The following is a 12,500-nucleotide window of genomic DNA, read 5'->3' as shown; positions in this document are numbered from 1 at the left end:
CGTTTGGAGGGAGATTATAACCACTACACTATGTAGCTCAGCTCCAAAGGGCAAGAGGACACTCTCACAAGGGGGAAGTGTAAAACTAAGAAAAGGGATTCACCTTATATCAGATGTGAGTGGCCTTCAGTGCAACTCCTGAGCAACTAACAGATGGACGATGTTAAAGTACTTAATAAATCAACGTATTTCAATTTGTTCCTCGAGCAACTCCCTTGCTTCCTCTGCTCAGGACTCTAGGAGCTAAGCAACATTTCCGAGCGACTCCACACTTTACTTTTACCGACTGCAGAAGATCAAAACCCAGGAATCGTCTGCGGCAGGCTGACCGCAGCCAAATCGATGAGGCCTCATCGGCGTCCGCATCAAAGTGGGAACACACACCTTCCCCCTGACAGCTCAAACGGTTTTAATATCACGACAGGAGAGCGCTCGGAAAGCCAATACCCCTGCCTCGAATCTGGCAGGCTCCAGGACAAGAGGGAAGACAACAAACGGGCTGATGAGCAGTAGCGGAAATCTTTAGGAAAGAGGCAGTGAAATTTGCACTTGACAGCAACTTCTGGCTTTGAAACAGGTAATAACCCACACCCCCACACCTCCACCGCCAACAAAAAGCCCTGAAAGCTCTCTCGCTCCAATCTAACAGTGGGGCATATACAATCACTCTCATCCCTCCATCCATCGCTCTGCTGTTTTCTCTCTCCCACAGATGAAAGAGAAGAAAGCGTCCAGTTGAGGAGGGCGTTCCTTAAGTTCATCCTCTACACCAAGCTGTTATTTTAGAAATGACAGCAGTGTATAGTCCCCTAAACACACACACACACACACACACACACACACACACACACTGTGCCAGGCACGGTACGAACAAGTGAATCTTTTTTTCTGGCAATCTGCCGTCTACAGAACTGAGAAAGAATGCACTGCCCCGATTCCCATTTTCTCCATCCTGGATTCTCATTCGTTGTCGGTTTGCGCCCCTCCTTGTTCCTATTGGTCGATGTCAGAAGGTGTCGCAGCAAAGGTTAAAATTGTTGGAAGTGTTTTGACGTGTCCGTGTCTGCGTGGGTTTCCTCTGGGTGACTGTCTGTGAGGAGTGTGGTGTGTTCTCCCTGTGTCTGCGTGGGTTTCCTCCGGGTGACTGTCTGTGAGGAGTGTGGTGTGTTCTCCCTGTGTCTGCGTGGGTTTTCTCGGGGTGACTGTCTGTGAGGAGTGTAGTGTTCTCCCTGTGTCTGCGTGGGTTTCCTCCGGGTGACTGTCTGTGAGGAGTGTAGTGTTCTCCCTGTGTCTGCGTGGGTTTCCTCCGGGTGACTGTCTGTGAGGAGTGTGGTGTGTTTTCTCTGTGTCTGCGTGGGTTTCCTCCGGGTGACTGTCTGTGAGGAGTGTGGTGTGTTTTCTCTGTGTCTGCGTGGGTTTCCTCCGGGTGACTGTCTGTGAGGAGTGTGGTGTGTTCTCCCTGTGTCTGCGTGGGTTTCCTCCGGGTGACTGTCTGTGAGGAGTGTGGTGTGTTCTCTCTGTGTCTGCCTGGGTTTCCTCCGGGTGACTGTCTGTGAGGAGTGTGGTGTGTTCTCCCTGTGTCTGCGTGGGTTTCCTCCGGGTGACTGTCTGTGAGGAGTGTGGTGTGTTCTCCCTGTGTCTGTGTGGGTTTCCTCTGGGTGACTGTCTGTGAGGAGTGTGGTGTGTTCTTTCTGTGTCTGCGTGGGTTTCCTCCGGGTGACTGTCTGTGAGGAGTGTGGTGTGTTCTTTCTGTGTCTGCGTGGGTTTCCTCCGGGTGACTGTCTGTGAGGAGTGTGGTGTGTTCTCCCTGTGTCTGTGTGGTTTTCCTCCGGGTGACCGTCTGTGAGGAGTGTGGTGTGTTCTCTCTGTGTCCAGGTAGGCTCCAGGCACCGGTGTAAACAGCACCCGTCCCAAGCATTGTGATGTTGAGGAATGTTCACCAGAGCTCCGTGAAATGAGTTTCACCTGGGACCAAAGCTGGTGCTCAGCATTTTATTCTGGTCTGGGCCAATGAGCATCCAGAAAGACGCTCTGACCACAACCCCACAACCAAACATCCTTCTCTGCAGTCTCTGCAGCTTTACCAGGGGAAAACAAACCACTGGGCCTCTGCAGTCTCTAGGGTGTCCTCCGCTACAGACAGCTTTTGTATCTCCAGGACCCTGCGAATCCTCCACCCCCATGTTCTCACTCTCCCTTCTTTCCCTCGGCGGCCTAACGTTAGCCCTGAACGTGTGAAGGCTGTCGGGATCCGCTTCGTATCCGCTGAGATATAGCCATAACTCTCCATAACTCTTCATAACTCCCCATAACTCCGTCCGAGGGGCTCGCGCAAGGCTGCAATCCGTCTCCGGAGAATGGGCTTGTCAGCGGCTACCAGGCCATGAATAACTAATGCTATCAACCTCCTGTACACCTCCATATCAGCCCCATAAAGCACAGCTCCACTTAGCCGTGAGCGGTGCTAGCACTCGCCTCCTACCGCAGTGATTCATTCCATACGCTCCAGCTAGCACCTCCGCTAACAGACGCTAGTGCTAAACTGGGCCAGCACTGTTTATTTGTGCTTTCAAAGAGACATGATGTGGTGGTGGATCATTCTCAGCGCTCCAGTGACACTGATGTGGTGGTGGTGTGTTAGTGTGTGTTGTGCTGGTGTAGAGTGGATCAGACACAGCAGTGCTGCTGGAGTTTTTAAACCCTGTGTCCACTCTCTGTCCACTCTGTGAGACACTCCTCCCTCGTTGGTCCACCTTGTAGATGTAGAGTCAGAGACAGTAGCTCATCTGTCGCTGCACAGTGTGTGTCGCTCGTCCTCTAGTCTTTCATCAGTGACACAGGACGCTGTCGGCTGGATGTTTTTGGTCGGTGGACTGTTCTCGGTCCAGACACTGAGGGGTTTAAAAACTCCAGCAGCACTGCTGTGTCTGATCCACTCTACACCAGCACAACACACACTAACACACCACCACCACGTCAGTGTCACTGCAGCGCTGAGAATGATCCACCACCACATCACACCTGCTCTGTGGGGGTCCTGAGCGCTGAAGAACAGGGGAAAAGGGGGTAACAAAGTATGCAGAGCAACAGATGGACTACAGTTTGTAAAAGCACAAAGTGCTCCTGTGGTCAATGGATCTGAGAGAGTGGACAGTAAGTGGAGAAGCATAGAGGTGGTTTTAATGTTATGGCTGATGTGTGGTGGTACGTAGGTATGATACAAGACTTTAAAGTGGTTCCAGATTGAACCCCTGGGGGTAAGTCTCCAGAAGAGGGCTCTCTGTGGGCTTCGTTTGGGTTTTTATTGATTCTGATTTACAGCGCCCTGGTCCTGCTCTGAAAGCAGAGCGCAGCTAGCTGCCGTTAGCCTCTGGAGCAGACAGATTTATGAGTGTAAGACCAGGGCTGGCTTCAGTTAGTGGAATATAAAACACTGCTGAGTCCTGAGAGGGGAGGAAAGATGACATCGGAGCAACAACGAAGGAAAAGCAATCAATAGACGATCAATAGTTTTGCTAAATAAGTTTTAGGTTTAAAGAGTGAGATACATATTGGAGGTGGGGGGAGTGAGGGAACAGCACTGTCTCCTCCCTCAACATCCACCGCATGAGGCCTAGTTCATTCATTCATTTATTTGCTTATCCATCCATTCATTTGTTCATTCACACATTCAAACACAGTGCATTCATTCATTAATTTGTCTATCCATGCATTCGTCCATCTACTAATGCATTTATCATCAAACCTTATTCATCGATCTATCTATTCGTTCATTCATTCACCCATCCACAACTCATTCATTCATTCATTCATTCATTCATTCATTCATTCACTTGTTTGCTCATTGGTCCGTTCACTTATTTTTTTGTTCATTTGTTCATTCCTTTTTCATCCATTCATTCACTCGTGCATTCACATGTTCCTTTATTCATTCATTGTGTCCATGCATGCTTCCATCCATTAATATTTACCATCAAGCATCATTCATTCACTCATGCATTTCTTTGTTCACACATTCATTCATTTGTCTATCCATGCATTTGTCCATCTACTAATGCATTTATTATCAAACATTATTAATTGATCTATCTATTGGTTTGTTCATTCATTCACCCACCCACAACTCATTCATTCATTCATTCATTTACGTGTTCACTCATTGGTCCGTTCACTTCTTTTTTTGTTCATTTGTTCATTCCTTTTTCATCCATTCATTCACTTGTGCATTCACATGTTCCTTTATTCATTCATTCATATCTTCATTCATGTATCCATGCATCCTTCCATCCATTACCATCAAGCATCATTCATTCATCTTTCATCTTAGAGGAAGGAGACTCACCCCTGCAGCTCTTTGACGGAGACGGAGATCTTGAGGTTGTGTCCGAGGATGTAGAGAGCGGTCAGGATGTCGGCCCACTGCACCATCTCCCCCAGCGGACCCCCCTTCAGCACCTTCGGACTGAACACGTCTCCGGACTCCTCCGTCAGGAAGCCCACGTGAACCAGGATCTGCGCAGAGAACACAGCCCACTTCAGAGAGAGGGTGAGGAGAATTCACACGGCTTCAGGGAATGACAAGGAGCGTGGCTGATATCCCAGGGGAAGGTGGGAGCCCAGGATTGGGAACTGGAGACCGCCCACACAAGCGCATCAGACCCCTCGGGGACTCAAGTGTAGCCCTTGACCTTTCTTAAGCCCCACCCCTGAGCCGGACCTGATCCAGAGACACTGTTGACACTGTTCTGTCGGGAGGTCCTGAGGTCCTAAACGTCCTGAGTGTAATGCAGTAAATCCGAATCCATCTGTGACCACGTGATCCCTCCGAACGTCTCAGCGCAGGCAGCAGCCCAACTCTTCATCTTAGTGCAGATGCATGCGCAGTTAATAACACTGAGACACGGCTGACGGAAACAGACAGACACACAGCTGCATGTGCCCCGTCTGCACGACTTCTCTGAAAATGTTTCAGTACATTCTTAATCATTTATAAGTTATAAAACAACAACAAAATAGTTATATAGTAGTAATATAGTAGTAAAACATATTGTAGTAATAATAATAGTAGTAACAAAGTAGTAACATAGAAATTAGAGTATAGTTATACCACAGTAATATAAACGTAACATGTTGTAGTACTAAATGTGATATTGTTGAAAGTAGTAGTTGCACCATAGGAATATATTACTAAAATATAGCTATAGTGCTGTAGTAACATAGTAGTACACTAATATAGTACATAGTAACATATTAATAACATAGAAGTTATAAACTACTAACATAGTAATTACAAAGTATTTTCAAACTAATTAAACACAGTATTTATATAGCAGTAATGGAGAAGTTACATTGTTATAACATATGTTATAGTGTAGTAACTAAGTAACTACATAGTATAAACTAAGTTATAAATGTAAAGCAACAGTAAGTCTTAATTTTCCTTAGAATTACAGCTTCAAAATCATTGTGATGCTCCACTGAGCTGTAATAGGGAGAAAAGAACATCTGTCTTTAGCTATTTCAGGGCTCTGCACTGCAGAGACAGCACTGTGTAATAACTGTTTGAATTCCCACAGAGAGAGAGAGAGAGAGAGAGAGAGAGAGAGAGAGAGAAAGAAAGCCTAGCATACTTGACCGACACACTTTGTTTTTTTGCTGATTTACAGATTCGTAAAAACATTAGACCAGTTTCCAGCGTAAAACGACCAGAGAGCAGCACATGGAGAGGAAACATCTTCTGAAAAAGTGTTTTTCTTATTATGTATTTATTTATTACAGTTGTGGGCATCACCTTTATGTGTTAAAGGCACTGTACAGCAGCTGATGGCACTAATAACGCAGAGGAGTGAGCGCAGGTGTTTGGAAGTGTAGTGTTTATGACGCCGTACTCTGTTGTAGTGGATTTCTGATCCATTTCTGCGATGCAGGAGGCTGCATTTCCTGCCCACGCTGGATCCTTCTCACCTCTCTGACCCGAGGGCAGAGTGAGCTGGGCGCTGTGTGCTGAGTCCACTGCGTTCTGATCTGAAAGGTGTGTGATTTCTGTGTGTAATTCTGATGCATTCCTGAGGTTTATCTGTTTACTGTCTCTGTACCAGCCCCTGCTCCTCCACCTGTCACCAGCCGGGGGCGGAGCGCACCGTCGCTGTGTCTTTACTGCGGAGAAACTTCAGCTGATTAAATTAAGCGAGGAGCATCTGCGGCAGAGAGTGGAGCGGTCAGACTGAGCTATTTCTCTGAAGAAAGCCGACAAATGATTAATTAATTAATTAATTTATAAACAAATCACGATTAACAGAAGAACACTGAGCAAAAAAATAAAAACATCATCCACACAGATATGGAAATACTGTTCTTTCTCTTTGCCTCTTTCATCTCTCTCTCTCTCTCTCTCTCTCTCTCTCTCTCTCTCTCTCTCTCTCTCATCTTTTAGTTTATGTCCCTCTCTTTCTCTCTCTCTCTCTCTCTCTCTCTCATTTTTTTAGTTAATGTCCCTCTCTCTCACTCGTCCTTTGTCTTTATTCTTTTATTCTCTCAAACTCTCTCATCTTGTTCTCTCACCATCTCTTATCCTTCTCTCTCTCTCTCTCTCTCTCTCTCTCTCTCTCTCTCTCTCTCTCTCTCTCTCTCTCTCCCTGTCCCTCTTCTTGTTTTCTCTTGTGAGGTTTTTCTCTTTCCTGGAGGGATGTTTGATGTCCATTGCTTGGATGACCATATGCTGGACTGGGCACTGGCCAAAGCTTGATGATGCACCGACTCGACTGCCCCCAACACGCCAGGAGAAGAGGAAGAGGAAAATGAAGAGGAAGAGGAGCAAGAACGAAGGCCAGAATTAATAAATGAACCCCGTTGGCGGAAGATCAAAGACAATCAGCCAAGACACCTCCAGCTTCTTTACTTCTTCTGTATTCGTTGCTGCAGAGAACACAGCTCCACAGCTTCACAGTTCAATAACCCCTTACTCAACACACAACATGGGCCACTGGGGGGGGGGTCACCGGTCGACTGTGTGTTAGAGTTTCTGTAAAACTGTAAAGTGGAGACACATGTGTGACTTAAATGTGTAAAGTCTGTGGTTATTGTGTTTTTAATGAAGATAATGAGGAATATATTGGGGATTAAAAGTGTAAAGTGTGTGGTTTGTGTTTTGAAGAAAGTGAGGAGCTAACTCTCACATAAACACCCTTTTTAACAGAACAGAAAATTAGCTTAGTGCAAAAAAGAGCTTGGCGAATAGTTCACTTATTAAACGGATCCATTTAAGGTGGTTTCATCAACCTCAAAAAGTGACACATTTGACACTAGAAGCGCCGAGAGCTTTGTGTTTGTTTGAACATTGTGAATGACTATAATCCGAGGACCGTGTTGACCTTGTGGACAGAGTGGTCAGTCACAGTGGTCAGACCAGAGGTTCTCTGTGCCTCCAGGTCTCAGTGGGTCAAAGAGGTGCGATGCCTCTCGTTTTAAGGTGGAAATGAAAAATTAAACATGAAGCTGCAAAATAAGCGACCATTTGCTGTTCCCCAGAAAAACGGTGGGATGTCGATTGTTGTATTTCCTCGCCGTCTCCTTCTCCCTCTTCCTTAACACTTACAGAATTTAGAGTCCAGAGAAAGTGTGTGTGTTGTCTCTGTGGGTGTGATCTATATCAAGGGCCTGACGAGACGTTCCAACACAAATATAAACATAGATGTGAATAGAGATGTACACACTGTGTCCATCATGTACAGACCATAACCCTCCCTCATATAGGGGTTGGGGGTCTTCTACAAGCTTCAGGTCACACAGTAAAAAAGGGACATTCAGCTCCATCAGAACAGCACGAGGTGGAGCGCTGCTCGGCTCATGAGGAAAGAATAATCTTTCTGGATCATTTAATCCAGGATACTGTTATCTCTGCCACAATGAACCCAGAGCAGTAATGGGATGCTATATTTAGCCAGAGGTATAATAAAATAATACAATAAAAATATGCAAAATACAGGCCACAGAGCCGTGGCCTGTTCAGACGCAGACGGACAAGAGCTGGAAATTTAGATTGCGACATGTACAACATTTCTTTAATAATCATCTGTCCACCACATTCCTGAGAATCAAGCAAAATTGACTGAAGTGGACATAGGGCTGTTACAACCACTGTCATCATGTCTCTTTATGTCTCTATGGTAATGTAGAGCATTAGCAGACAGACAAAACACACAGAGACAGAACTGAGCCTGGAGTCTAAAGCTGGGGTTAAACACGATCTTCAGACCCAAATTTGGACGTAGTTACATAGTGTAAACTCTTCACCAACAGAAGTCTGAATGAATCCCATCAACAGCCAATGAGAACAGAGCCCAGAAAGTATCAGGCTCATGAGTGCATCTGCATTTAGTTTGACACCTTCATTGTTTTTCATCTTATAGAGAAATAAAAAGGTTTGAATCTGCTGACTCTTTACTACTTGAAAAGAGTAAGAGGGGTTTGGGAGGGGAGAATTTGCTGCAGGACAGACAGATGAGAGGGAGAGAGAGAGAGAGAGAGAGAGAGAGAGAGAGAGAGAGAGAGAGAGAGAGAGAGAGAAGAGAAGAGAATGGGGGAATATGGAGAAGGGTGATTTTATTTCTTATTGAAAGTATTACGGTATACAGACGCAAAATTGGTAGTATTAAAGAACAGCCAAAATAGGTCAAGTCTTATAAGGGTTAACGTTACTCATTCTTCTTATTCTTCTCTGTTAGTGTTGCCTAGTTTTCTCTTTCCTAGCACAGGCATGACAATTGCCATCTTTAGTATGCTATTACAAGTACAGTTTGAGAGAATTAAAGAGTTATTAGTAATGGATTACTTTATTAAACTTTATTAAACAGTTGCCCGTACTCATCACCAGGCAGGATAAGACCATTAACAGTGGTGTCGTCTGCAACTTTAAGATATGCTGCATATATAATCGCAATGCTATGCTGTCCATATCGTACAGCCTTGGCAACACTGGCATAACGAATAAGCTGGATTTCCTCCTCCTGTAAATGTAAACATCAGGTGTTTGCATATTAATGCACCGCTATTCCTGGGTGGATTACAGAACAATGGCTCGACTGCAGAGGAGCGCTTTTGAAGGCAGGGAAAAAGAGTGAAATCCTCCTGTGCTGCCAGACACGGCTTTTCCATTTCTGACTCTTTTCTTCCCGCTCTGACTCTTCCCTCAGAAGGCTCTGTCGCCGCGGGGCCCGGGGGGGATTACTGCTATAGGCTCAGAGCGCAGGAAGAGAGCAAGCTTGACTTTTGTTTTTGAACGAGTAAGTAGCGAGAATTTTGAGAACTGCTGACTTACCTGACATCACAGCGCATTTTCTCCAGGTGCATAGGGGATTACGCATGATTTTACTGTATCCTGAAAGCCCTCATCATGAATTATTAAACCCTTTGTTGCCCTGGTGTCGTATAGTGGGAGCTGAGTACCACTTCATTGCTGTGTACACAACGTCCTAAAAAAGGCCAGGATTTGATAATCCAGCGTAGATTTCATAAACGTATGCACAAATTCAAACTTAGTTCCACAGTGCACTCTGCAACAGACTTTCTCTCAAAGACCTTCATCCATTTGGAGCCCCTCGGTAAAACAGCACTGAGGAAACTGCCTCAGGAAGCAAAGAACAGAATAAAGAAAAAACCACAGAGAGGAACCTAATCTCAAATCTAATGAGAAGAGCCAAGACCAAAACTCCAAAGACTCCCTAATTTCATGAAGAAGAACCTTTGAGAGGAAGCAAGACTCAGAAGGGAAAGATCATAAGAAAGAACATCTGGGACCATATCCATAAAAAGAAATTCAAGGCTCAAATTAACACAGGGGTAATCAAGACTCTCCGGAATCTCTGAGAAGAAACAAAACTCTGAAAAACAATCTCCCCAGAAGGAACCAAGACTCAGAAGTAAAACACTTTCGGAAGCCTGTGGAAGAACCACAGAGAAGTGCCTTTAATTAACAACAAAATATCTGAAGAGTACAAAAAGAACAACTGAAAGGAACCAAGACTCAGAATGTGGAGCTTACTAAGTTAAAGAGGAAGAAGCTCTAATAGGAACCCCGATTCAGAAGACAACATTTCACAGAAGAAACCAAGACTCTGAGAGATCACTGGAGAAAATAATAAAGAAAAAGAATCATAGAGAGAAGTCAAGACTTAACAAGAATAAAACCTTGATCTTAATCAACAAGGAAATAAACAAGAAAAAGTACAAGAACCACTGAGAGAATCCAAGACTCCGAAAGGAGTATCTTGCTCTAAAGAAGCCTGTTAAAAACTATCCTGACCTCGTGTGTGGACACAGTGCAGAGCTCCACGTGGCAGTGATGTACGGACAGTGTGCGGGCGATAACTCCTCTGTAGTACCACTAGAACTCGGCCGGCCAATCAGGATCCAGCAGGACGCGCATCGCTAACGCCCGACCTTGGCTACTTCAGACAGTTAGCTTGAGTTGTGTTTGGTATAGGGGTGGACATGAGGGGCGGGGGGTATTTAGGGGCAGAAAGGTCTTTATGATGGCCTGTCATATCCCGAAGAAACACATGGCAGTGTAGCTCGTTGCTAACTCAAGCAGAATTCTAACTAGCTCAGAGCTAGAGGGCAGCACGCTAGCGTTTCGGGGCTAAAGGGTGCTAGCAGTGAGCATCCAGCAGCAGCTGGTGTGTCCTCCAGAGAGATGTGCCACGTCAGGGTTGAAACGACCTCTCCGACCCCCAGCTGGTGCCCACAGATGGCCCACAGCTCTCCCAGCACCCGGCATCACCATCTTAGCAACCACCATATAGCAACCAAGGCTATGGCTGAGATTATAGAGTAGCTGCGTCAAAATGACCTCCAACGAAGTATGGCCAGAGTCTGATGTTTACTGTCCTTTACCTCAGGAGGATGTGGGTGGTCACTATTAATGTGTACATCCACTCATCTCAGACAAAAAAACACATTTAAAACATGGCTATTTCTTAAATAACTTTTACAGCAGCCTTTACAACAGTAATGTTAGATGTACATTTAGGTTTTAGAGTGTTATTGTGTAATGTATAACTTTAATTTAAAGTTAAATTATTCTCTCAACCTTTTTTCATATTTTATGGTGACTGTTTTGTCATATTAAATATAAAATAACCAAAAAAATGAAGCAGTGTGAAAAGTTCGTTCTGAGCTAAAACTAGGGGCAGCACAGTGCAGCAGGTAGTGTCTCTGTCACAGCTCCAGGGACCTGGAGGTTGTGGGTTCGAGTCCCGCTCCGGGTGACTGTCTGTGAGGAGTGTGGTGTGTTCTCTCTGTGTCTGCGTGGGTTTCCTCCGGGTGACTGTCTGTGAGGAGTGTGGTGTGTTCTCTCTGTGTCTGCGTGGGTTTCCTCCGGGTGACTGTCTGTGAGGAGTGTGGTGTGTTCTCTCTGTGTCTGCGTGGGTTTCCTCCGGGTGACTGTCTGTGAGGAGTGTGGTGTGTTCTCCCTGTGTCTGCGTGGGTTTCCTCCGGGTGCTCAGGTTTCCTCCCACGCTCCAAAAACACACATTGGTAGGTGGATTGGAGACTCAAAAGTGTCCGTATCTGTGAATGTGTGAGTGTGTGTCGCCCTGTGAAGTACTGGCGCCCCCTCCAGGGTGTGTTCCCACCTTGCGCCCTGTGATTCCATGTAGGCTCCAGACCCACCACTGCCCTGAACTGGATAAGGGTTACAGACAATCCTGAGAAACAAAGGCCTTCCTCGTCCTTTAATCTGCAGTTTCTCCTCGTATTGTATTCCCAACTTTCAATTTTCCAAATTTCAGGAGAAGCTTGGGGTCCAGGGGTTGGGTCTGTGGCAGCACAAGCAAACAGTGGTCTCCCACGACCACTCAGTAAAAACTCAACCAAGCCCCTGCCACTGATGAGGAACGCTGGGTAATGGAGGGTGGCGAAGTTTGAACACCTTCAATAAAAGGGGGACGTTGTTACGGGCCCCGGACACGTCTATAAATCTCTGCGCTTTGGTGGGCTAGTCACTGACACTAGCAGCTCCTCTGTTCCTAATCTGGAACAACCGCCACTCAGTGCTAACGTAAAGGGAGACGGGCTTGTGTCAGAGCTAGCGTACTATCTGCTGCCGGGATCTGATTTGCAATTACACCCTGGGTTCCCATTCCAGCGCGTCGTGCTCCCCTTCGTCCAGTCTTTATCTGCGGCAGACGGCAAATAGCTTCGGACTCCCGGCCCTGGCCTTAATTACGGATGATAAAGAGCTCCGGACGGCACGGAAAAAGAAGGAGAAAGGAGCCTGTAACAGCTGGTGTAGAGATAGCACGTAAAGGTAGGAGATAAAAAATCCATTTTGCCCGTTCTGGGGGAAGAGATGGCGAGATAAATCAGCGGAGAGAGCCGTTTTGGCCTTGTTAACTTATTTAGAGGAGAGAGGATGTGTTGCAGAGGCTGGGAGCTAGAAGATTCCTTGAATCCCGGCTTGCTGAAGGAGCTCAGAGAGGGATGCCCCTTGACCTTAATCCTGC

At 46.0% G+C, this 12,500-nt stretch overlaps 1 protein-coding gene across 1 annotated transcript in view; it reads right to left on the bottom strand.

Annotated features, from left to right (window-relative positions):
* Positions 1-12,500, bottom strand: part of LOC136684305 (alpha-1,6-mannosylglycoprotein 6-beta-N-acetylglucosaminyltransferase B-like) — a gene marked incomplete at its 3' end in the record, with an annotated part of 92,706 nt that overhangs the window by 41,135 nt on the left and 39,071 nt on the right. Inside the window, 1 exon segment of the mRNA XM_066659127.1 lies at positions 4,343-4,512. Within this exon segment, the coding sequence (XP_066515224.1) occupies positions 4,343-4,512 (170 nt within the window).

This window comes from Hoplias malabaricus, unplaced genomic scaffold (genome assembly GCF_029633855.1).
Source record: "Hoplias malabaricus isolate fHopMal1 unplaced genomic scaffold, fHopMal1.hap1 scaffold_55, whole genome shotgun sequence".
NCBI lineage: Eukaryota > Metazoa > Chordata > Actinopteri > Characiformes > Erythrinidae > Hoplias > Hoplias malabaricus.
The sequence above is the reverse complement of the archived record's forward strand: the minus strand, read 5'-3'. Positions and strand labels throughout refer to the sequence as shown.